The sequence below is a fragment of the Pseudophryne corroboree genome, chromosome 4, assembly GCF_028390025.1.
Source record: "Pseudophryne corroboree isolate aPseCor3 chromosome 4, aPseCor3.hap2, whole genome shotgun sequence".
NCBI lineage: Eukaryota > Metazoa > Chordata > Amphibia > Anura > Myobatrachidae > Pseudophryne > Pseudophryne corroboree.
Window position 1 is genome coordinate 28,946,102 of NC_086447.1, and position 27,130 is coordinate 28,973,231.

General features: G+C 42.6%; 1 protein-coding gene across 1 annotated transcript in view; it reads left to right on the plus strand.

The window, feature by feature from the left end:
• Positions 1-27,130, plus strand: part of LOC134910771 (vomeronasal type-2 receptor 26-like) — a 213,943-nt gene that overhangs the window by 46,962 nt on the left and 139,851 nt on the right. Inside the window, exons 2-3 of the mRNA XM_063919155.1 lie at positions 1,894-2,033; positions 19,190-19,481. Of these exons, the coding sequence (XP_063775225.1) occupies positions 1,894-2,033; positions 19,190-19,481 (432 nt within the window). The remainder of the gene's footprint in view (positions 1-1,893; positions 2,034-19,189; positions 19,482-27,130) is intronic.

A 27,130-nucleotide genomic window follows, 5' to 3' on the forward strand; every position in this document is an offset into this window, starting at 1 on the left:
AATATTAGGAACAATTCCCAATCAGAGCAGCCAGGAAGACCAGGCCCTCTGATGAGTAGACTCAATGCACCTGCTCAGGTATACACACACACACAAAGAAAAACAACTCATTATTCTGCAACTGAACACAAAGGAAATATACAGGAATCTGAAATGAGCTGGAAATGCAGGAAAACAAGGCAAGCTGATCCAATAGAAACAGATCATTGCATCAGAACATGAACAGACCACAAGCTGCAGTCACTGCTTGTAACAGGAAGTCAATTGGATTCCAAGTTTATGTCACTGATGGTCTACTTTACATGACAATTTATAAAGGTGTCTTGTTGAGAGTGCCACGGTTGGCATCTATGCCTATGTGGAGTGTGATGGGTAACTAAAGCCACTTCATCAAGAGCTTTCTATAGTATTTTTCAGGTATAATACAGCAATCTCAGAAGAGGTAAATGTAGTAATTGATGGGAACAGTTGTTGCAGAGAGGTGGAAAGTTGTTGAAAATTATTATTGTTAGTATTTGTGTGGGTTAGAAGAGGCTTGCTCGATTTCAGTGTCAGAGTTTGAACTAAAGCAAAAGATTGGGAAAATTATAAGGTTTTAGTCAGAGTGAGGGAAAGGAGTGTTAATAAATTCAGAAACTGAGCAGAGCCTGGTGAATGCAAAATCAAGGCAGTGGCCCTCCTGATGAGTAGAGGAGTCAGACCATTGGGTGAGCCCAAGAGAGAAGGCTAGAGAGAGGAGTTTGGAGGCATGAAAATATTGTGGACTGTCAACAGCGATCTTGGAAACCCCCATGATGATGGTGAAGATGTCAGAATAAGAAGTGTGGGAGCCATGCAGAAAAAATCTTCTAAAAATTGTTTGGGTTGCACAGATGGGCGATAGATAGCTGCAACACTCAGAAAGGGGTTAAAATCCTGACAGAGTGAACTTCCGACAATGTGAATGTGAGTGATGGAACCAGTGGTAGAATTGTGTATGTGAAAAATTGTACAGTAATATTGCAACCCCACCTCCTTTATTTTTACCAGGCCTGGAGGTGTGTGCGATATGGAGACCACTTTGTGACAGTGCTGCAGAGGAGACCGTGTTTGATTGTGTGAGTCTTGTTTCTGTTATAGCCAGCAGATTGAAGTTTGCAGAGATGAAGAGGTTTGTTAATTTGTTACAAACAGAGCATGCATTCAATAGTGATGAGCGGGTTTGGTTCCTCAGGAACCAAACCCACCCAAACTTTGTGATCCGAGCCGGGATTTGAGTCTGTCTTGGGTTTTCCTGCTTGACTAAGATCCCAAAGCGATGCTAAACATCATATTCCTGTTTTCAGATTCTCGCGGGTTTTGGATTCTATACAAGTCCTGTGCATTGGCGCCATTTTTCACTTCGGCTGTGCAAAGTGTACTGGACGGACGTGTCCTTCTCCAGTACTGTCACTGTGTTGTCTGGTGTGGTGTGGGTCGGGTGCTCCGTCTGCTTTATCTGAAAAAGGGTTGCTCTCTCTGCCTGATGTATCTGAAAGGGTGATCTGTCTGTCCATCCAGGGGCTCTGCCCCTCTGTAAAATTAAAAAGCTAAAAGCAAAAAGCCTAAAATTATAAATATAAAAAAATATATATTTTTCTTGGTTTGTGCTGTACCCCAGTGTACTATACAATTTGTTTCCATAAGTACGGTGACACTGCTGGTCAAACCGCATTATATTATTTCCTAATCATATACGTATTGTGCAGTCAACTGCAGTGTGTACTTATTATATATATTTTTAACTCACTTGTGTGACACTGTAACCGCTGGTGTTTGATATAAAAAAATACTTCAATATATTTCTGATTTATTTGTGCGACCCTGTCTGTGAAGTGTGAACTGCAGTGTGTAATTATTATATTTATGACTCAGTTGTGCGACACTGTTGCTATAATCTACATTGTGTTGATAGAAATGGATGACAAACAATTGAAAGATCAGGAACAACTTCCTACTACTAGTGCTGAAGCTGCTGCCACTGGTTATGACATTGACAATGCAAGTCCGTCAACGTAATCTAATTAGGCCGATGCCTAATGATGTAGAGGGCATGTAAAATCAAAGAAGCAAAATTTTACGGTGATAAATGAAAAAATAAAAAAGTAAAGTTAGCTGACGAGAAATGTAAAATTGGCAATATGCCATTTACTACATAAAATGGCAAGGCAAGGATAAAGTTTTGGCCTGCGTTTTTGACTTGTGGTTCTGCATCTCATAGTAATCATGTAAGCCCTTCTACCTGTAGAAGAGATAAAAAAATTAAACTTGTTAAGGCACAGGAACGAACTATCTGTTCAGAAATAATCCCCAAGGATAGTCCAAGTGTGTCCACGGTTGTGATGTACAGTATAAGCCTGACCTTTCCAATACTGTACAGGAAGAGGAGGCTCCTTCCACCATTTGAATGCCCTCTGCAAGTGTTGGAAGGAGCAGCGCCTGTCAAAGTGCTGACATTGTGATTGAGGATGTCACTGTAGAAGTACACCAGGATGAGGAGGATATTGGTTTAGCTAGCAGTAATGAGAATGTTGAAGATGAGGATTTTGATAATGGAGATTTGGTTTGTTTAAATAAGGCTCTAGTGGAGACAGTTGTTACCCAGGTTATTAACATGCCCATTGTCATGCCTGGGCAAAAAAAGACAGAAAAATCCACCTCTTCTGTGTGGAATTATTTCTCCCCACATCTGCAATATTACTGTCTAACCATATGTAGCCTTTACAAAGCTGTTGTAAGTAGAGGTAGGGACCATAACCACCTAGGAACCTCCTCCTTGTTATGCCACATGCAGTGCATACATCACAAGTTGTTGACACATTCACATACATCGGCTAAGAACGTAACCAGTCCAGCGACACCTAGCTCTTTTTTCTTTGTTGGATCCAAGCGCCTGCATTCCCCAACACCAACATCACCAATTTCCTCCTCAAGCAGGATCAGAAAATGTCCTATATACACACACAATTTCTCTGGAGGATCCTTGAGTGCTACACCTACTGTGAGTCGATCTTCATCCCAGAAGGGCACTAGGAAGACTACTTGTAGTTTAACAAAACGATTGACTGTTCAACAATCCTTTGCAGGGAATCTGAAGTATGACAGCAGTCACCCAGTAGCAAAGTGGATTAATGAGGCCATAACAACTATGCTGATGTAGACATGCATCCAGTATCCACCATTAGTGCAGTGGGATGTAGACAGTTGATTGATGTACTGTGCCCCTATACCAAACCCTGTCTAGATTCCACTTCATTAGACAAGCAATTTCCAGCCTGTACAAGAACATAAAAAAGTGTTATTAATGTCCTTAGAAATGTTGTTGTACCAACTGTCCACTTAACCACAGATATGTGGACAAGTGGAACAGGGCAAACTAAAGACTATATGACTGTGACAGCCCACTGGGTAGATGTATTGTCTTATGCAGCACCATCTCACAAATACCAACTCATTCAGAGGCAGGCTATGCTGTGTATCACTGCTTTCAGTAAGAGGCACACCACTGAGAACCTCTTAGGAAAAAACTCAGGGAAATCATTGCACAATGGCCTACCCCACTTGGACTCTCCTCGGGATTTGTGATATTTGACAATGCCACCAATATTGTGAGAGCATCACATCTGGGTGAATTCCAACACATTCCATGTTTTGCTCCTACAATTAATTTGTTATTACAGGTTTTTTTTTTTAAATGACTAAGGCGTGCTGGAGATGCTGTCAGTGGGCTGAAAAATTTGTGGATAATTTCAACATTCAGCAACTGCATGTCGAAGACTGGAGCACCAGTTAAAACATTCTGAATTTGCCCCGCCATCATCTGAAGCCAGACGTAGTAATGAGGTGGAATACTACCCTTTATATACTTCAGTGGATGCAGGAGCAGCAATAGGCCATTCAAGCCTACACATCCACCTATGACATACAGAAAGGAGTAGTAATGCACCCAAGTAAAGCACAGTGGAGAATAATTTCTGTGTTGTGCAATGTTCTCAAACCCTTTGAAGTTGCCACGTGAAGGTAGTTCAAACACTGCCAGCTTGAGTCAGGTCATTCCCCTCATCAGGATTTTGCTAAAGCAGCTAGAGAAAGTATAGGAGGAGCTAAAATGGTGTGATTCCACTAAGTATGTCAGACTTTTAGATCAAGCCCTTCATTCGCTTTGCCAGGATTCAAGGGTCGTCAATCTCTTGAAATCAGATCACTATATTTTGGCAACCATACTTGATCCTAGGTTTACAGGAAGTCATATGTTGTGTCTTTCTTTCCAAAGGGCACAAATCTGCTGATTTGTTCCCTTACTTGTTTAGAAAATTGTCAACTCAAGCAGAAAGTTACATGGCAACATCTCCTCCTTCATTTTCTCCGACAACTGGGAGTAATTTTTTTCCCAAAGAGACCCACTGGTGGTGATGCAGATCAGCCAGGAACAAGTTTTGACATCTGGTCCGGACTGAAGGAGCTGCCTACTATTTCTGACATGTCTGTCACTGCATATGATGCTGTCACCATTGAAAGAGTGGTTGATTACTATTTCAGTGACAGCACCCAAATAGGCATGTCAGACAGTCCATTTCAATACTGTCAGGCAAAAATGCAATTTGGAGACCCTTGCATAAACTGGATTTGTTTTACTTAAGTTGCCCACCCTCCAGTGTGTACTCAGAGTATTTAGTGCAAATGGGAACCTTGTCAGCGATCGGCGTAGGAGGTTACTTCCCCAAAATGTGGAAAAGATTATCAAAATGAAATATAAATTCCATGAGGAAGACCTTTACCAGCAATTACCTTCAAAAACTACAGAGGGACCTGTGATAGTGGATTTCAGTGGGGATGAATTAATAGTCTGAGGAGAAGAAGAGGATGTGCACACTGATGGGGGTGAGGAATTAGATGCTGATGACATCATGCCTATTTAAAGTATCACAGACAGTTTGTGCACTGCACATTGCCGGCTTGTTTTGTGGGGGTACAAACAAACCAATCATTTCAGCAACAAGTGGCAATCCCTGTCGCTGAAATGATTGGCTTGTTAAACATTGCATGTCTTGTTTAATATACAACATAAGGATGGTTGGTAGGACCCAAGGACAATTCCATCTTGCACCTCTTTTCTATGCATTTTGTGCTCTTATATGCACAGATATACTGTCTGCCGCTGCAGTGCCACTCCTACATGTGCCAGGTGTCTGTGTCGTCCACTACTGTTGCGTAGGTTAGTCAACGAGCTACCTCGGTGAATCCTTTTTGCCTAAACTGTATAAAAACAATATTGTGAGCTGTGAGGTGGTCAAAATGTACTGGACTTGAGTGGAAACTAAGGTTATTGAGGTTAATAATACTGCAGGTACAAAAACACCCCCAAATTGTGTGATTTTAGCCATTTTAATTATTTAAAAAAATCCAGATCCAAATCTCACAAGGGCGGTATCAGGGAATTCACATAATTTCTCCTGTGAGCTGACCTCACAGTTGTGAATTGTCAAAAATATAAATTATGAGTAGCTGGGGACCCTGACATGACGTTGTAAAAGGGGATTGCATTTCTACATCAAAAGCATGTGTTCAAAGCAGATATTGGCAAGCTCTGAACATTGAGGTCTGATAAGCCCAATTAGTTTATTATGTCAACAGGGGGACTCTGTAAACAGACCAGGGAAGTGTGACAAATGCCCCTGCCTGAAAGTAATGTTCAGAAATTCTATTTCATGACTAGCGTCATAAACCTCTGGAGCTTCAACTCCATCCTTAGGAAGATGTGACACACAGATTACATGCCTTCTATGGAAATTAGAAGCAGAGTGACCTTCTACTGCTGGATATGAATGGGCACAGTAGAGTAAGGGTTAACCTTTCCTAGTGGTGGGGGCTGATGTGCTGAGGGGCCTGGGGGCCTATAACTACGTGAATCACTGATAGATCCTTGTTCATTCTGATTGAAGTGGCTGCCCATGCCTGGATGGATGTCTATTTTATTGTGAAGCTTCCTCACACAGAACGTAATGCATTACATATGAGTAATTAGGTTCTGATTTTCTTTATTCCCTTTTTGTTTATTGAGACTGCTAGTAACCCGTTTATCCTTTCTAAAACTCCTTATATTCTTTGTAATTTTTTTACCCTTGTAAACCCGGAGATATTTCTTAATTATAATAAAAATATAATTAGTTCTGGCTTCTGTGTTCTTGAACCTAAGTCAAGCAAACTCCATGTTACCTATTTTTTCATGAGATATTGAGATTTGTGGTTACAGCTAAAGCTAAAGACGCCTGCAACATCTGTAATACATTGAAAAGTCTTTGCTGGATTTGGTGATATGTCACCAGCTAATAAAAGCATATAGGATTGTGAAATTGCTGAGAATTCCATGAATTGAAATGAGAAATACTAGTTTGCTGAACACGTTGTGGTTTGTGAGCTAAATTTTGGGTTAAAGGGGTTTTAGGAATAATTCCTGCTTAGATTTACATTTTTCCTTTATTTGGTTCAATGTGTAATCAACTGTTTTTTTTTTTTAAGTACTCTTCATTAAACCACATTTTTTTAATTCCATGCTAGCTGACACGTCCAGCTAGCTGACATGCAGACTGAATCTAAAGAAATACTATGTCTGATTAAGACACAGGCCTACAACTGAGAATTTGATCACCTGTTTGAAATGCTAATTGATCAAAGAACATACAGATTGCTCTGTGTGGGTAAACAGGCAACATGCTACCATAAACTAAGGTTCCATGAATCCCATCATATACATAGGTAATGACAATTACAACAAACTCATTATAGAACATACTGTACATTAAACAGATGAAAAGCTTAAGACTTGATGTAGTTTGTAAGTAGCTGCAAGTATCCGGGTGAGCATGTGATCACACACCCACTAAGCAATAATAAGAATTCCAATTAAGGATAATCACTTATTCTTTAGAGCAGAGGTTCTCAAACTCGGTCCTCGGGGGCACACACAGTGCATGTTTTGCAGGTCTCCTCACAGAATCCCAAGTGAAATAATTAGCTCCACCTGTGGACCTTTTAAAATGTGTCAGTGAGTAATTAATACACCTGTGCACCTGCTGGGTTACCTGCAAAACATGCACTGTGTGTGCCCCCGAGGACCGAGTTTGAGAACCTCTGCTTTAGAGCATATGGTAATGTGTTTGATGCTGCGCTATGATATATCAATATACCATGGCTGAATAAAAATGACAACATACACTGCAAAATACTTTATATACTATTATAATGTAATACATCATATAAGCACAATAGTATACAAGCAATCGATTGCAATGATGTATAAAATTTATATTAAAAATGATAGGCAATGAGAAAAATGAATGTAGATATTACAATGACTTTCAATCAATAGAAATATATAAGGATAGAAAACTTTTCCGTTGAGGGACAATATGTCCAATGGATTGAACAGATATTTTAAATGTTTGAGCTCATAATATATCCGTGCATATAGAAAATATTACCTAAGCTCAGCTATCACTGTTACAGTGTCCAGCATGTGACACCTGCTCTTGGTAAACCTCCACGGCATAAGATAGTGTTACATCTCAATTTAATTGATACACATAAGCAGTATATCTATACATATCATTTGGACATGGCAGCACTCTTCCTGCATTCTGCTATTGGACGTGGAACAAAGCATTTCAGGTGAATGGGTTCATTAACTTATTTAATACCTTCCATATGCATGGATATATTATGAGCTCATACATTTAAAATATCCGTTAAATCCATTGGACATATTCTCCCACAATAGGAAAGTTTTTATCCATATATATTTCTATTGATTGAAAGTAGAGATGAGCAGGTCCAGTTCTCCAGGAACCAGAACCACCAGAACATTGCAATCCAAGGCAGAATCTGAGACTGTCTCTGTGTTCCCCATCAGACTCAGATCCTAAAATGGGGCAAAATGTCATCCTCCCGCTGTCAGATTCTCGTTGGTTTTGAATTCTATAAAAGGTCCCCGGTGATCAATGTCATTTCACTCCATCTGTGGAGCTTGCACTGAACAGACATGTCTGTGCTATGTCTATCCAGGTGTGCTGTGTTGTCCATCAAGGGGTGCTACTTTGTCCTCCAGGGGTTCTTTATCGGTCCATAAAGGGGCTGCTCTGTCAATCTAGGGTTCTTGGTCAATCTAGAGGTGCTCTTTTTCACCAGTTGAAACAAAATAAATCCCAAATATATAATTATAAAAAAAAAAACATTTTGTTGCTAAACCCCAGTGTACTATACTATTATTTTTCTGTGATGCTGCCAGTCATACCGCAGTATAGTCATACACGTATTGTGACACTGTAGGTGGTCCATGCATTGTTATGCATAAAGGGATACTGTGTCACTCTGTCAAGGGGCTGTCCAGTCAATCTAGGGCATTGACTTACAGTGATATGCGCTGAGGTGAGGCAGGTGAGGTAGAGCCTTTTCCGTCATACTAGCATATATGCCCAAGTTTTGACGGCATATATGAAAAATACAAAGAATATATTAGAATTATTCTAACCAAAACGCTGGAGTAAAAAAAGCCTGTTCCAGGTGAGGCAGTGCCCCCCACCACTACCCTATTCCACACATCTCTGATCAACATTCACCAAATTTTCAGCAGTAAATACCACTGCACATGTGTATAATGCTCACATGAACCCTTGGGCCCATATGTTGAGCGTAAATCTGGCTGTGGAACTAGCCAGTGCCTCCTGAGCCATTTATCTCACCACACGTCACTGACCTAGGGGTGTTCTACTGCATCAGTGTAAACAAAATAAAAGCTAAATATTTCATTAAATGTTTTTTTATTTTATTTTTTTGGTGCTAAACCCCAGTGTACTATACTATTATTTTTCTGTGATACTGCCGGTCAGACAATGTATAATTATAAACGTATTGTGACACTTTAGGTGGTCCATGCTGTGTTGTACTGTACATAAAGTGGTCTTCTGCCAATCTAGATGTGCTCTGTCAATACAGGGGTCCTCTGCCAATCTAGGGATGCTCTGTCAACCCAGAGAAGTTATTTTACAGCAGTTTAAACAAAATAAAACCTAAAAATATTATTTAAATAGAATTGTTGGCGATGAACTCCAGTTTATTGTACTATTATTTTTCTGTGACACTGCTGGTCATACCACAGTGTAGTCATACACATACTGTATTGTGACACTGTAGGTGGTCCTTGATTTGTTGTACATGAAGGGGTGCTGTGTCAATCTGGTTGTCACCGACCTGGGTTGGGAGTGTTGGGAACTCGGGGGTTCTTCCGATGATCGGGAAGAGGAACCACAGCTGGGCCGGAGCAGGGATGGCCGGATGTAGGTTTTCCTCATGCAGAACTAACTGTAGTAACTGGCATGTAATGCTAAAGAATTAGTTGTGGCCAAGGCTTGGGGGCGGTGCTGAAGAAATGAATGAAGACTTGAGAACGTTGTTGTAGCACACAGAAGAATGAAGGACTTGTGAGCGACGCTGAAGAAATGAATGAGAATTTGAGAATGATGGTGAAGCACACAGAAGAATGAAGAACTTGGAGCGATGCTGAAGAAATGAATGAGGATTTGAGAACGATGGTGAAGCACACAGAGGAATGAAGAACTTGTGAGCGATGCAGAAGAAATGAATGAGGATTTGAGAACGATGGTGAAGCACACAGAGGAATGAAGAACTTGTGAGCGATGCTGAAGAAATGGATGAGGATTTGAGAACGATGGTGAAGCACACTGAGGAATGAAGAACTTGTGAGCGATGCTGAAGAAATGGATGAGGATTTGAGAACGATGGTGAAGCACACAGAAGAATGTCCCACTGAGTGATACACTGTATTGCTGGTAGCACAGTGAATGTTCCACTGAGTGATACACTGTAACACTGATAGCACAATGAATGTTCCACTGAGTGATACACTGTAACACTGATAGCACAATGAATGTTCCACTGAGTGATACACTGTAACGCTGATAGCACAGTGAATGTTCCACTGAGTGATACACTGTAACGCTGATAGCACAGGGAATGTACCACTGAAAGATACTCTGTAACGCTGATAGCACAGTGAATATTCCACTGAGTGATATGCTGTAACGCTGGTAGCACAGTGAATGTTCCACTGAGTGATACACTGTAACGCTGGTAGCACAGGGAATGTACCACTGAAAGATACTCTGTAACGCTGGTAGCACAGGGAATGTCCCACTGAAAAATACTCTGCAACGCTGGAACACAGGAGACGTTCAGTTTGAGAACACACTGAACGCTGCTAGCACTGGTTATCATAGAAGAGACGATACTCAGGTGCCGGAGCTCTGCACGGCATCTTCCTTTGAACTTCCCGCTCTCTCCCAATTGGCGGAAGGGGCCGATGACGTCACCCGCCCACCATGCTCCCGTGGACGCCGGGCGCGATGGTGGCACCCACACCCCTGGAACCCGCCGGAGGCAGCTCCAGCAAGACGCGACAACCCGGAGCCCACTGGGGGCGGTGACCGCCGGGAGACCCAGCGCACCCAGAGCGGTAAGCGCGGCAGCCGCAGCGCCGCGAGTGTGACAGTACCCCCTCCTCTAGGAGTGGCCCCTGGACACTTTCCTGGTTTCGTTGGATACTTAGAATAAAAGATCCAGACTAGTCGGGGAGCAGTGACTTCAGAAGCTTTGACCCAGCTCCTCTCCTCAGGACCATAACCTTTCCATTCTACCAGATACTGTAAATTCTTGTGAAGATAACGAGAGTCAAGAATAGCTTTGATTTCAAATTCTGTTCCAGCTTTAGTCTCTACCGAGGTCGGCCTAGGAGACTCTGAATGGAACTGATTTAAAATGAGGGGACGGAGGAGAGAAACATGGAACGAATTTGGTACCCGAAAGTGGGAAGGCAATCCCAATTTGCAGACAACCGGGTTCAGGACTTGCAAAACGGGATAAGGACCGATGAACCATGGAGCAAACTTCCTATCGGGCACTTTTAAATGAAGATTGCGGGTAGAGAGCCATACCCTGTCACCAAATTTGTATTGAGGAGCTGCTCAACGTTTTTTTCTATCCGCAAAGAATTTGTAGTGGCCAGAGATTTTCTTGAGATTAGCATGAACCCTACTCCAGATTTGACTGAAGTGCTGGAGAGTAGAAGCTGCAGCAGGAACATCCTCCGAAGGAAAGATGGGTAATTCTGGGACTCGTGGATAGAATCCATAAATAATGAAGAATGGAGACTCACCAGAGGAAGAGTGGTTCAGATGATTATGGGCAAACTCGGCCCAGGGTAACAGTTCCACCCAATCGTCTTGCGAAGGAGAAAGATAAACAAGGAGAAAAGTCTCTAAATCTTGATTGACGCGTTCAGTTTGCCCATTGGTTTGTGGATGGTAAGCAGATGAGAACTTGAGTTTTATTTGTAAAGCTGAACAGAGGGCCCTCCAGAATCTTGCAGTGAACTGTACCCCTTGATCAGAGACTATCTCCCGAGGTAACCCGTGCAGGCGGAAGTGTTCACGAATAAATAGTAAAGCCAACTTGGGAGCCGTTGGTAACCTGGTCAACGGAACAAAATGTGCCATTTTAGAAAAGCGGTCAATAATCACCCAGATGATCTTGTAACCCTTGGAGAGGGGTAATTCGGTAACAAAGTCCATGGAAATATGGGTCCAGGGTTTCTTAGGAATGGACAGTGGACGAAGCAATCCCGCAGGAGGCAGATGAAGGGTTTTGTGCTGAGCACATTGAGGACATGAATTGACATAATCTTGTATATCCTTCTTCATGGAGTCCCACCAATATGACCTTCGTAGAAATTCACACATTTTTTGAACACCACGATGACTGGAAAACTTGGAGATATGAGCCCACTGCAGCAACTTTGGTCGAAGTTCAACTGGTACAGACAATCTCCCAGGAGGAGGACCCAGAGCGGTGGGAGCTGCTGAAATAGAGACTGGACTGAGAATCAAACTCTTTTCAAAGGAATTCTCCTCATCCGAGGCCGTTAAAGAATGAGACAGAGCATCAGCCTTAGCGTTAAGAGTCCCGGCCCGGTACTTAATAACGAACGAGAATTGAGTGAAGAAGAGCGCCCATCTAGCTTGACGGGGATTCAAGCACTGGGCCGTTTTGATATACAACAAGTTCTTGTGATCGGTGTAAATCGTAATTAGGTGTTTAGCACCTTCCAATAAGTACCTCCATTCTTCTAGGGCAGATTTTATTGCCAAAAGTTCCTGATCTCCAATGGTGTAGTTTCGTTCAGCAGGAGAGAGCTTACGAGAATGGAAACCACATGGATGTAACTTCCCATCAGAGGAGTACTGTGAAAGAACGGCACCGATGCCTACTGAGGAAGTATCGACTTCCAAGAAGAATGATTTTGAAAAATTTGGTTGCTGGAGTACCGTAGCAGACATGAAGGCTGATTTCAACCGGGCAAACGCTACTACAGCTTCTGAAGACCAGTGACTTGGGTCAGACCCCTTTTTGGTTAGGGCAGTAATAAGTGCAATAATGGTAGAAAATCCCTTTATAAATTTACAGTAGTAATTTGCAAAGCCCAGAAATCTTTGTACCGCTTTCAAGGAGAGAGGTTGAGTCCAGTCCCGAATGGCAGTGAGTTTCTCTGGATCCATGCGAAGCTCCGTACCTGAGATGACATAACCGAGGAATGGAATTGAAGGGACCTCAAAGACACATTTGGAAATCTTGACGTAGAGACGATTCCTTCGTAGGCAAAGAAGTACTTCTTTGACCTGTACTCTGTGCTCTGCAATATTCTTAGAAAATATCAGAATGTCATCCAAGTACACCACTACGCTTTGATATAACATATCTCGGAAGATTTCATTTACAAATCCCTGAAAAATGGCAGGGGCATTGCTGAGGCCAAATGGCATTACCAGATACTCGTAATGCCCGTCCCTGGTATTGAAGGCCGTTTTCCATTCGTCCCCCTGTCGGATACGTATCAAATTATAGGCTCTTCTTAGGTCGAGCTTAGTGAAAACGTGGGCTCCACGAACCCTATCAAATAGCTCCGTGATTAGCGGTAAAGGGTATTTGTTCTTAATGGTGATATCGTTTAAGCCACGATAATCAATACATGGTCTTAACCTTCCGTCCTTCTTCTTCACAAAAAAGAAACCTGCTCCAGCCGGGGAGGTAGAGGGGCGAATGAATCCTTTCAGCAGATTAGACTTGATATAGTCCGACATAGCTTGGGTCTCGGGTAATGAAAAGGGATATGTGCATCCCCGGGGTGTCATTTTCCCTGAAATAAGCTCAATGGTACAGTCCCAGGGTCTATGGGGTGGTAACTGATCGGCCGCCTGTTCCGAAAATACGTCTGTGTACTCCCGAGAGGCGTCCGGAATGAGCTCCTCATCCGACTTGGAAGATGCATGGATCGGGTAAACAGGAGTGAGACAATTAGAGTGACAAAACGAACTCCAGGACATTATTTGTGACGACTTCCAGTCGACATGAGGATTGTGAATTCTTAGCCAAGGTAGACCAAGGACAAGATCGTGAGGCGTCTCCGGAATTACTAGAAACTCCAGATGTTCTTGGTGCAGAGCTCCAACCTGCAGCTTGATTGGCTCTGTACGACTTGTAATAAGACCATTAGATATTTTGGTACCATTGATGGCAGTCAACGTAATAGGTCGTTTGACAGACTGTAACTGTAAACCCAGACTCTGAACACAAGAAAGAGAAACAAAGTTCCCTGCAGCCCCGGAGTCCAGCAGAGCCTTAACAGGTTTGGCTATAGACTCAGAAAACAGAGACATGGAGAGTATACAATCCACTGTCGGAGAAGATTTAGATGTAACCCCTAACTCGACTCCTACGGAACAAGCTAGGACTGCCCATTTCCCGGATGGGACTTGCAGAATTTGATAAAGTGATCCGCGGCTCCACAGTAGAGGCAGAGTTTACCCTCACGACGGCGCTGTCGTTCCTCCGGGGACAGCCGGGATCGATTGATTTGCATGGGTTCATCCGAACTTGGGGTAACTGTTTGCTTAGATGGGAGAGACCGGAATCTGGATCGATCCGACCGACTACGTTCACCACCTCATTCCTGCATGCGAAGATCCACCTTGACACAGAGTGAGATCAACTGTTCTAAGGAATCTGGCAGATCTCTAGTGACCAGCTTGTCCTTTAGACGGTCGGAGAGACCGTTCCAGAAAGCGGCCCGGAGAGCATCATTATTCCAGCGTAGTACTGAGGCTAAGGTCTGGAAGTGAATCACATACTGTCCCACTGAACGGGAGCCTTGACGGACTCGGAGCAGGTCCGAGGAAGCAGCGGTCATTCTGCCGGGCTCATCAAAAATCCTTCGGAATGACGCAATGAAATTGGTGTAACTGGAAACCAAAGGGTCAGATCGCTCCCACAACGGAGACACCCAGTCCAACGCTGAACCTTCAAGCAAGGAAATAATGTATGCCACTTTGGCCCGATCCGTGGGGAAGTTGTGTGAGAGAAGTTCAAAATGCACCTGGCATTGGTTGAGAAAACCACGGCAATTCTTTGGATTCCCATTATAGCAAGAGGGAGTGGGAAGCTGAAGGCGTGACCTGGTTCCAGACAAGGATTGAACATTACTGGGGATAACCACTGGAGCAGGTACTGGAACTGGAGCCGAAACTGCAGAAGCCAGGGAAGCATGAATTTGATCCAGCCGGCCGGATAATTCCTGGAGATACTGCATCACCTGGCCCTGTGCCGCCTCCTGACTCTGTACTCGGGAAACCAAGTTTTGGATGGCACTTGACTTTGGGTTCCGATCCCCCGGGTCCATGTGGCCTGAGTATACTGTCACCGACCTGGGTTTGGAGTGTTGGGAACTCGGGGGTTCTTCCGATGATCGGGAAGAGGAACCACAGCTGGGCCGGAGCAGGGATGGCCAGATGTAGGTTTTCCTCATGCAGAACTAACTGTAGTAACTGGCGTGTAATGCTAAAGAATTAGTTGTGGCCAAGGCTTGGGGGCGGTGCTGAAGAAATGAACGAAGACTTGAGAACGTTGTTGTAGCACACAGAAGAATGAAGGACTTATGAGCGACGTTGAAGAAATGAATGAGAATTTGAGAATGATGGTGAAGCACACAGAAGAATGAAGAACTTGTGAGCGATGCTGAAGAAATGAATGAGGATTTGAGAACGATGGTGAAGCACACAGAGGAATGAAGAACTTGTGTGCGATGCTGAAGAAATGGATGAGGATTTGAGAACGATGGTGAAGCACACAGAAGAATGTCCCACTGAGTGATACACTGTATTGCTGGTAGCACAGTGAATGTTCCACTGAGTGATACACTGTAACGCTGATAGCACAATGAATGTTCCACTGAGTGATACACTGTAACACTGATAGCACAGTGAATGTTCCACTGAGTGATATGCTGTAACGCTGGTAGCACAGTGAATGTTCCACTGAGTGATACACTGTAATGCTGGTAGCACAGGGAATGTACCACTGAAAGATACTCTGTAACGCTGGTAGCAGAGGGAATGTCCCACTGAAAGATACTCTGCAACGCTGGAACACAGGAGATGTTTAGTTTGAGAACACACTGAACGCAGCTAGCACTGGTGATCATAGAAGAGACGATACTCAGGCGCCGGAGCTCTGCATGGCATCTTCCTTTGAACTTCCCGCTCACTCCCAATTGGCGGAAGGGGCCGATGATGTCACCTGCCCACCACGCTCCCGTGGACGCCGGGCGCAATGGTGGCGCCCACACCCCGGGAACCCGCCGGAGGCAGCGCCAGCAAGACGCAACAACCTGGAGCCCACCGGGGGCGGCGACCGCCGGGAGACCCAGCGCACCCAGAATGGTAAGCGCAGCAGCCGCAGTGCCGCGATTGTGACACTGATGTTGCTCTGTTAATCTAGAGGTGTTCTTCTGCATCAGTTTAAACAAAATAACAACTAAATATAATTTTAAAAATTAATTATTTTGGTACTAAACCCCAGTATACTACACTATTACGTTTCTGGGACACTGCCGGTCATACTGCCGTGTAGTCATACATGTATTTATATACTATAGTTGAAAGAAAAACTGCAGTGATATATTATTATTATTATTATTATTATTATTTCTGACTCACACACTTATTATGTGACACTGTAGGTGAAAGTAAACTGCAGCATTAGACTAAACAATTAAGAGGAGGTCAGGAAGCACATACTAGTGCTGCAGTTGCTGCCACCAGTCATGATGATACAAGTGCATCAACTTCATCTACTAAGGCCAATGCCCAAGGGCATAGAGGGCATAAGTCAGGGCATGTAAAATCAAAAGAAGCTATTTAATTTTACAGTTCTAGAGAAAAAATAAAAACATCAAAAGGAAAGTTAGCTGCAGAGTTTGTGAAAGTGGCAAGGAAAGGCTAAGTTCATGGCCTTTAAGTGGTGGTACTGCAACTGTCAGTGAGGCATCTTCATCTGCTTCTCCTGACAATCCAAAAAAAACTTTTCACCCAGAGTCTAGAAGAGGTGTAAAAAAACAAGTAGAACAGAACTGTCACACATTCCTGAGGAACATTTAGGTATATACACATCGGCTATGTGCGAGTCTGACATTTCTCACACTGTCCTCATAGAGAATCCTCTTTCACCTCTTTCCATCATTTATGCACCATCTGCACATGTGCACATTTGGGGAGCAACACAAGTAAAGATAGTGATGACAAGGGCATAATAGAAATTGAGGATTCATGTGTTGAAATCGAACAGGGTGAAGGGGATATATGTAATACTATCTGACACTGAGGAGGTTGATAATGATGATGTGTGTGTGTGTGTGTGTGTGTGTGTGTGTGTGTGTGTGTGTGTGTGTGTGTGTGTAAGTCAGCTGCCAGTGGCTGCAATTCTTGCCTGTGATAAAAAGAAAGCCATTGTGCCTGGGCATAAGACAAAAAAACCACCTCTTGGGTGTGGGAATATTTTTAACCAAATCCTGACAATGTTTGTGAAGGCATCTGCTCCATTTGTGAGGCCAAAGATAGTAGAGGTAGAGACATTAGCCACCTAGGCACCTCCTCCATGTTACATCATGTGCAGTGAATTTATTAAATGTATTGTACAATATAATGTAATTAACACCCTCCTCATCATCAACCTCCTCATTAGTGATCAGAGGTAGTCCTTTCCAAAAAAATTTGGTGGGGGCCCAAACAAATTAAGCACTTCAGTCACAAAAGTGTCAGTTACTGTCACTGAAGTGTTTGGTTCGTTAAACTGTGCATGTCATTTTTAAAATCCATCATAGTGGGGTCCCCAAGGACAATTCCATATTAACCACTTTTCTGCACTGCACTGCTGTCTGGCAAAGTTTCATAGATATGCTATACAATGCCATATGTTTGTGCTGCTACTCTGTTGTTTAGTAACCAGCCAGCTCGCAGCAGCCTTTGGCCTAATATGGATGAAAACAATATTGTGAGCTGTGAGGTGGTTAAAATTGACTGGACATGACTGAAAATTAATGTTATTGAGGTTAATAATACTGTAGGAACTAAAAACAGGCCCAAATTATGTGATTTTAGCAGTTTTTGTAAAAAATTTTTTACAAATATACAGATACAAAACAAAAAAACAAAGTACGGTTTTTTGCAAAACAAAACACAGATACAAAAGTAGAGCGAGATACAGTTCCAACACCAAAACATGTTAGTAGGCGCACATCTCTAAAAGAAAGTCATTGTAATATTTACATTTATTTTTCTCATTGCCTATTATTGTTTATTTTTAATATAAATTTTATTCATCATTGCGATAAATTGCTTGTTTACTATTGTGCTTATATGATTGATGTATTATGAAACTACAATAGTATTTAAAGTATTTTACAGTTTATTTTGTCATGTTTATCCATCCATGTTTTATTGATTTTATTGATTACCAGAAGCCAGTAAATGTCTATGATTTTGCTTCTTAATGGAATAAACAAGAATTGTTTAAAATTTTTGGTAGTTTGACTCTATTGACTGGTATTCCGTCACAAGTAGTATGCAATGAGAGATTGTATCCTGTGTTACTAGAATGTATTGATTTTCTGATACATTATTTGTGTTTAGTTTAGGATACAGTATTTCTTCTTTCATTGATCTTTTGGATTGACATTTCTAGCCTTCCCTTATGTCTTGTCTACTGATATTCTACGTCTTTTCCTTGTCACCTTTAGGGTTAATTGGACCTTAGTCCGGTGTCGTGTAATTTATCTGTGACATAATATACTAGAAAACAATTCTTATCAGAGTCTAATGAAATTACTCCTTTATATCATCTACTTAAGTTTTCTTTTTCTTAATTTGCATTTTGCGTTGATGTTTTGGCAATGGCTTGTCAGGTTCTGAGTTTGTATTGTACCTAGAGCTGAGGCCGCAGGGCAGGACTTACTAAATCTAGGGTTAAACCGTATGCTACCTGTCAGTGGTAGCAATACCTAATAGCCTAGTGCACGTGAGTGCTTAGTAAGGACTGAGTGGAACCGTCTAGGAACACACTATTACATATGTATCTGCAGCAGCAGCTGAATAACTTGGACAGTCAGTAGAAATCTCTAAACAATGGTGGTGTGAGTGGAGAGACTGCATGCATGAGGCTTGATAGCAGACTGGAACATGCACAGCTATAGCTGCAGGATGCAGACAGCACACTGGTGTTATAAGGAAGTGCTGATTACAGCAGGAGAAGGTGGTGATGACCAGATGAGAGTGAAAAGCGCTTCAAGTAAATCTCATTTGCCAGCAAGTTGCACCTACTCAGCCGCAAGTAAAGTTCCATCTGAGATGAGTATATTGTGAATCACCCGTGTAACACAAAGCTGCATGTGCAGAGCTAGAGAGTATGCTCAGTGTGATAGTCACATGATGCATTTGCAGTGTGGACTCAGAACCATCCCTGCTAGGAGCATCAGGTAACAGTGAGAAGGATTTACATATCTGAGGATCCCCGTAATACTGTGTTCATTTCATTACATATGACTGAAATATATAAAGTGACCACACTATTTACACATTCTCCTCAGCTTTCCGGAGTTACCGTAATGTATGTCAGGTGAGTTTATTATATTTCATTATAGAAAATGTCACCGATTATGGAATATGACCCAAGATGTCATTAATCCCTCATGCGTTTCATGATATTATTTCCATAGGCCGATTCCTCTGTATTACAAATATCTTCTCACTTTCATTTTCGTCATTGAGGAAATTAACAAAGATCAGACAATATTACCCAATGTTACTCTGGGATATCACATATATGATTCTTGTACACAATCCAAGAAAGCGGTAAAAAGTGTCCTCCAGATTTTATCAGGACCAGGAAAGACAATTCCAAACTATTCCTGTATGGGACATAGAACGTTATCTGGTTTTATTGGAGATCACAGTTCCCTAACGACATTGCCCATGGCACAGATATTGGCATTATACGGATACACACAGGTATGTTAATATATATATATATATATATATATATATATATATATATATATATTTCATCAGCAGCCATTTCTCAGTATCACCAGTTACAGGTAATATTCCCGGGATGGTGCATTTATTTTGTTAAAAAAAGGACTTTCTATCTCACAAAAACTAAGTGCGGGAAGAGGGATAAAACCTGCACATAGGGACCAAAGCATTTCATTTCTTAGAATGTGCACAGTGCTGTAGTTAGCCAGCATCATAACGTATGTTTAAGTATTTTACAGCATATATGTCAGTGGATATGTATCTGGCTGATATACAGTGCAGCTGTCAGTGTGGGATCCGGTCAGCATACTGTACCTGCCGTTGGGATGCCGGTAGTTGGAATACAGACACTGTTCAGAAGACCAACTCCGGGATCCAGACATGTCAATGCCGGTGCTGAAATCCTGACTGTCAGCATTCCTATTGTAAGAATGCAGGGTGGGTTAGGTTCAGGCTGCGGGTGGGGGAGGGCAAGGTTTAGGCTGTGGGGGGAAGTTAAGGTTAGGTTGCATGGAAGAAGTGCTAGGTTTAGGCACTAAGAAGTGAGGGTTAGGGGGTAGGCACTACAGTGGTAGGGTTAGTGTTAGGCTGCAGGGAGGTAAGGTTAGAGTCAGGCTATAGTGAGGGTTAGGGTCAGGGTGCTAGGGGGTAGGTTTAAACATTTACATAACATGTTGTTGAGATCCTGCATGTCAGGATACCATAGCTGGTATTCTGACCACCAGCATCCCAAGCATCTGGACCCCGATACCATCCCGTCAGTGTTTGTGATTTGTTTGGATGTGTAGAAGTGCCCAAGCAGAGCCGGCCCTAGCTATAGGCATCTAAGCAATTGACTAGGGCATTTGAAATGCCCTAGGGGCATTCAAGCCTGCCTAGTGCTGACAGTGACAGAGCCCACAGCCATGGATATTAGCTATTGTACTTATGAGTCTAGTGACTCATAGTATGCCACCCAGATGCTGCAGGGTCATATCCAGTGAGACTGCAGAGTCTGGGTGAGGAGAGAACGAGGTCTCTCCTCTTAGTTGATAGCTATTGCAGAACCACAACTGCCCCCTTCTTCCTCTCTGCCATGCTACCTCCCATCCCGTGGATGAGGCCAGCCGCTTTCAGCCTGCCCCCTCCTTCCCCTCTATACCTACTCTCTCCTGTCCATATCATGGCCTATCCAGCTCCCTTAAGTCCTGGGTCAGTTCTGCTCTCTCCCAGTCAGAGGACCAAGGCCCAATCCCTTCTTCCCTCACTCACACAGCTCAGTCCCTGCTTCCCCTTTTACCCTGCTCTGTCCCGGTGGAAGATAAAGCCCCACCCCTTTACCTCAGCCAGTACGGTCCCTGCTTTTCCTTCTACCCTGCTCTGTCCCAACTGGAGGACCAAGCCCCATCCCTTCCTTCACTCAGCCAACCCAGTTCCAGCTTTTACACCTCCTGATGAAACCGCCGGTTGTTTGGGGCGGAGAAATGCGTTGAGGGCTGCGGGCACTGCTTGTCCACTGAAGGAGTCCTCATTTATCCTCCAACACTTTGGCTAATCCTGAGATTTCTCCCCTTCTGGCGTATGGTGAGACGATACATCCAGACGCTCCACCGCTGTGCTTGAGAAGCCCTGTCAGCGGACCGACTGTTGAGAATCTGAGACACCTCCTCTCGGAATACCAAGGAGTAATACATCTAACTGCTCACAGTCCGTACCGCAAAACTGCCATCGACGGGAACCAGCGGTGATCAGCCAATAAGGGTGAGATCAGTGTCTCGTAAATTGAGGATATTTACAATAAATACAAAGTACCAACTTATAATCACACTGTGGGACGGTTTCTTCTATTCTATTTACATCTAACTATACCAAATTGGAGGACTTCCTGATTCCACTATAATTATTTTGGACTGCAGTACTGTTTCTTTTAATAAGAGCTAATTAGCTGAAAATACGTATATTGCATATTTAATCATTGTATTGTGATTTTATGTTACCTGGTAGCTACTAGGTAAACTGTTTATAATGTGGTAATTATTATCTATAAAAAAAAATAAAAAAAAATTAATTTATCAGTAGCGCTCCTTATGTTTCCATTTGAAACTTAATCTATCCTTTTAGTATAAAAGGCATCCAGTTGCCACATAGGAGCTGCTTTCCAAATAAAATCAAATTAAATTGGTACATATCAAATATATATAACATTGTATTAGCGCCCGATTAAGCAAGTTTATGTGCACTGCCTACAGTTCCAGCTTCCCTGCTCTCTAATCTGTCCAGGCCGCAGGATCAGGCCCTACCCCTATCTTCCCCTCAGCCAGTCCCCACTTTCCTTTTACCATCATTGTCCCGGCCATGGACCAAGCCCCGCCCCCTCATTCCATTCAGCCCGCAATTAACTCTTCTGCTCTACCCAGCTCTATCACAGGACCCTGCCAGTCATGCCTCCTCCTTCCACTCTACCATGTTGCAGTGTCACCTACTCTGAAGCTGCAATGGACAGAGAGAGGACTTCATCATGGTAAAATAGGGGGTATATAGTGTATTGATTTAGTGTGGCAAATAGGGGGATGTCGTGCAGTGATATAGTGCAGTGTATAGGGGGTAATTAGTATAGGTATGTTCTGTGATGTATAGGAGGATGTAGTTTAGTTATGTACTGTGGCATATTAGTGGGAATGTAGTGTAGTGCTGTAGTGCGACATATAAGAGGCTGTACTGAAGTGATTTAGTGCGACATGTAGGGGTCTGTACTGAAATGATTTAGTGCGACATATAGGGGGCTGTACTGTAGTGATTTAGTGCAACATATAGGGGTCTATACTGAAGTGATTTAGTGCGACATATAGGGGGCTGTACTGTAGTGATTTAGTGCGACATATAGGGGGCTGTACTTAGTGATTTAGTGCGACATATAGGGGGCTGTACTGTAGTGATTTAGTGCAACGTATAGGGGGCTGTACTGTAGTAATTTAGTGCAACATATAGGGGCTGTACTGAAGTGATTTAGTGCAACATATAAGGGCTGTACTGTAGTGATTTAGTGCGACGTATAGGGGCTGTACAGTTGTGATTTAGTGTGACATATAGGGGGCTGTACCGTAGTGATTTAGTGTGACATATAGGGGACTGTACTTTAGTGATTTAGTGCAACATATAGGAGGCTGTACTGTAGTGATTTAGTGCAACATATAGGGGGCTGTACTGTAGTGATTTAGTGCAACATATAGGGGCTGTATTGAAGTGATTTATTGCAACATATAGGGGCTGTACTGTAGTGATTTAGTGTGATGTATAGGGGGCTATACTGTAGTTATTTAGTGCAACATATAGGGGGCTATACTGAAGTGATTTAGTGCAACATATAGGGGGCAGTACTGTAGTGATTTAGTGCGACGTATAGGGGGCTGTACTGAAGTGATTTAGTGCAACATATAGGGGCTGTACTGTAGTGATTTAGTGCAATGTATAGGGGGCTGTACTGTAGTGATTTAGTGCGACGTATAGGGGCTGTACTGTAGTGATTTAGTGCGATGTATAGGGGGCTGTACTGTAGTGATTTAGTGCGACGTATAGGGGCTGTACTGTAGTGATTTAGTGCAACATATAGGGGCTGTACTGAAGTGATTTAGTGCAACATATAGGAGGCTGTACTGTAGTGATTTAGCACAACATATAGGAGGCTGTAGTTATTTAGCGTGGAATATGGGGGGGATGTAGTGTAGTGATGTACTGTGGCATATAAAAAGGGAATGTAGTTAGTTATATAGTGGTGCGTATAGGAGCAGTGAGGTTATGCAGCATATAGGGGAGATGTAGTGCAGTGATGTGATGTGGGGGACACGCTGCTGTTGAGGGGGGATAAAAGGGAAAATGATAATATATATATATATACACACACACACACATACATACATACATGCATACACACACACACACACACACACACACACACACACTGCGCTTGGTGCCCTCCAATATACATTTGAATAAAACAAAACAAATATAGCAATAACTGTAATACCACTTTCACATAACAATAGCTGGTCGCACCTGGGACTTGTGCACGGCTTCTTCCCAGGTGCATCCCACTTGAGACCCCTTTCAGACTGGCAGCACCAAGCCCACATATTGCCTGGTTGGTGACATCAGTGGTGATGTGTGCTGAGGTGACACCTGGAGATCAGATCATCTCCAAGTGCCTCCTCTCCCTATAATGCCACCTCTCCCTATAGTGCATATGGGTCCCGGTTCACATCGACCGGAAACCCCTTCATGCTGCACTTCAACCCATGAATAATCCTGATTTATTCCCGAGTTGAAATACCAGGTCAGTCGTCACAGGAACAAATCACTTACACAATGCACCACGACCTGGGTCAATACGGCAATATACCAGGTTATGTTGGTGATGATAATGAGGTATATGTGTTTACTCCTCATATAATCACATGGCTTGCCTATAATTTTTGTTATATATCTTACTCAATTGATAAACATACACAAGCATACATACACCACATATGAAAAATAATATTATAATAAATTAGACATAATTATTTAATTATTCAAAAAGTCTGTATAAGACTTCAGCTGACAGTTCAATGAAATATAACATATATATCCACTTCTTGTCAGATAGTAACTGATGTTACCAGTAAAGTATCTCTTTAGGCAATAAACAGTGTTAGTAGATAATTGTAGCACACAAGAGAAACATTTTTATCCACTTGGTGGAATGTAAAAATGATCTTGTTAGTTAGATGCGGTTTGCCATGCACAAAAAGTGGTAAACCTGTTATTTACTGGCTGTAGAAGGTTATGTGTTTAGTAGAAAGCTTTTAACTAGGTAATAGCAAGCCGTACAGTCTCTGCAACTGGCTCAACAGTGCAGGTATAACTCCAAATATGTGGTCTCTAATAGATGTGGTAAATAACCAGTGCATTAATATTTACCCTTTGTAATGTAACTCGGATAAGATTGGTCAGCATGGCCACACTAAAGTCTGTTGCAATCAGGCAGTCTTGCCTCACCGGAGGGTAATTGTCCTCATACTCTAGGGGGTTATCCTCTGGGTTTGCTTGAAGCAAAATATGAGATACATGGCTGTTAAAAGCACTGACTTCCAGTCCGGGAAGAAGGGAGTCCACCAGGTTGATATATGGCTGGAGACCGTATGGTGGATCTTTCTGCATAGAGAGTAAATGGAACTTGTTTATTGAATACAATGAAAACATACATCTGTGGGGAACAATGTATAATCTCTGATTACCAGCGGGGCTGGAGAATAGGATCAATGAAAGAAATTGTGAACAGTGCCCAGTACAACATACTTTAGAAAGTGGAACAAAACATTTCTCGTGCCAAACATTTGATACTATGGGGTCAATCCTATTAGCTGCAGTGATTTTGTGGGTGCAAATCATCACGGCAGCACTTTAAGGCAGCCCAAATTCGCACAAAAGTGCCTGATGCTCCATAGGGCTCAGAGTAATTTGGTGGAAATTCAGACTAAAACCAGCCCGTAGTATGTAGTGTGTCGCTTTCTAGCTTCATATAGTTAGACTCTGCGGGCCTGCTATGCAGCAGCAAATGGCTTCATCAGTAAGGCACTTGCTTCCAGTGTAATAAGGGGTGGTATTCATGTGTCCGCCGGTCAGCTGACCGACAGTCACATGACCTCCTCCACGAACCCGACGGCTCACTTTCCCGATGGTCGGCATGCCGACCAACAGGGACTATTTCCACTCGTGGGTGTCCACGACACACATAGAGTGGGAATAGAACCCGTGGCGACCGCAGGTCACCACCGAGCCCGCAGCGTCGCGAGCGCAGCGAGCCCGCAAGGGGCTTGCTGCACTCGCCCCTAACCGCCGGGATCCCGGCGTCGGTATGCTGCCGGGATCCCGGCGTCGGTAAGCTGACCGGCGGTCAGGAGTCCGCCGGTCAGCCATACTACACCCGTAATAAGTTGTGGGTTCTTATCCTGGGTATGACATTTGTAAAATAATTGTCAGAGCAGTAATAAGCATTGTGAGCAATTGAGTAGATCTATGTAGTGTGTGGCTTTCTAGCTTTATATAATTTTAATCTACAGGCCTACTATGAAGCAGCAAATATCTCTTTCAGTAAGGTCTGATATGTATATGGTTCAGAAAGCGCAACAACCTTGTATAATTCAATAAATAAATAGTATAAATCAATACATTAGACATTGCTAAAATTATAAGAACACTCCAAATATATAGAGTAGCAGCAACAGGTTTTAAAGTTAACCTATTTTCTAACAGGATAGTACAGATGGAGCCATGCTCATTGAGCGTGGCTGCATCATAGGCGGGGGCAAATGCCAAGTGTACACAGAAACTCCCGTTCAAAGGGGGGACCCTAGTTGTAGATGGAGCCACGATTAGCATGGCTCCATCTGTATAAAAATGTTCATCAATGGTTAAACCTCTGCGCCTTCAGTGTTTACAAATAAACTTGCGTGAAACAATCCTTTGTGGGTAATAATACCCTAAAAAAAACCTCACTTTTTTTCTATAAGATGTTTGTATGGGATCTCCAAAATAATCCACACAGAGTATTTTAAAACCAAAAACAGTACTCCTCAAAGGTAAAGGACTTGTTAATGTGATAATGTTTTAACAAATTTATTACTAACACTATATAGACACACAATAAAAAATGGACTTGTAAAAAAAAAAAAAAAAATCTGAATGCTAAACTGTTTGTCATGCATCAGCAATAGAGTGGTAGAAAAATATTACATGTATATATATATATATATATATATATATATATATACACATATATGTATATACAAATACATACACACATATATACACACACACTTTTTTAATCAGAACACTCCATATACACCTACAGTATATATATTTGCTTTCATCAAAAAAGAGGACTATGGACCGCTGAGCAACATAGCAGTTCTTTTTTCCTTTAGCCCAGGTAAGAAGCTTCTGATGTTGTTTATTGTTCAGAAGCAGCTTGACAAGAGGAATACAACATTTGAAGCCCATGTCTAGGATCCGTCTGTGTGTGGTGGATCTTGATGCACTAACTCCAGCCTCAGTCCACTCCTTGTGAAGCTCCCCCACACTTTTGAATGGTCATTTCCTGACAATCCTCTCCAGGCTGCCCTGCTGCTTGTGCACCTTTTTCTTCTACACTTTTTTCTTCCACTTAACTTTCTATTAATGTGCTTTGATACAGCACTTTGAGAACATCCATCTTCTTTTGCAATTTCCTTTTGAGGATTTCCCTCCTTGTGGAGGGTGTCAATGATGGTTTTCTGCACAACTGTCAGGTCAACTGTGTTCCCCACGTTTGAGATAGACTCCATATATCAACATCCTTCGAACGTCTGTTTAATTCCCTTGAACATCAGACAGTGGTTCTGTACTTAGCAGCCGGCTGGAGACCAGAAATAATGAGACAACACACAGGAGATATGTAGAAGCTCAGCAAGTCATTTCTGATCTGACTCGTTGCTTTAGGAGCCTTTATTTATACACAAATGAACAAAGGAATAAAGGTATGACAGTGTGTTAGCCAATCAAAGTACACAGTGTGCAAAGATAAACAATGATTTAATGAAACCAATTACAGCATTCCTGTATGTATA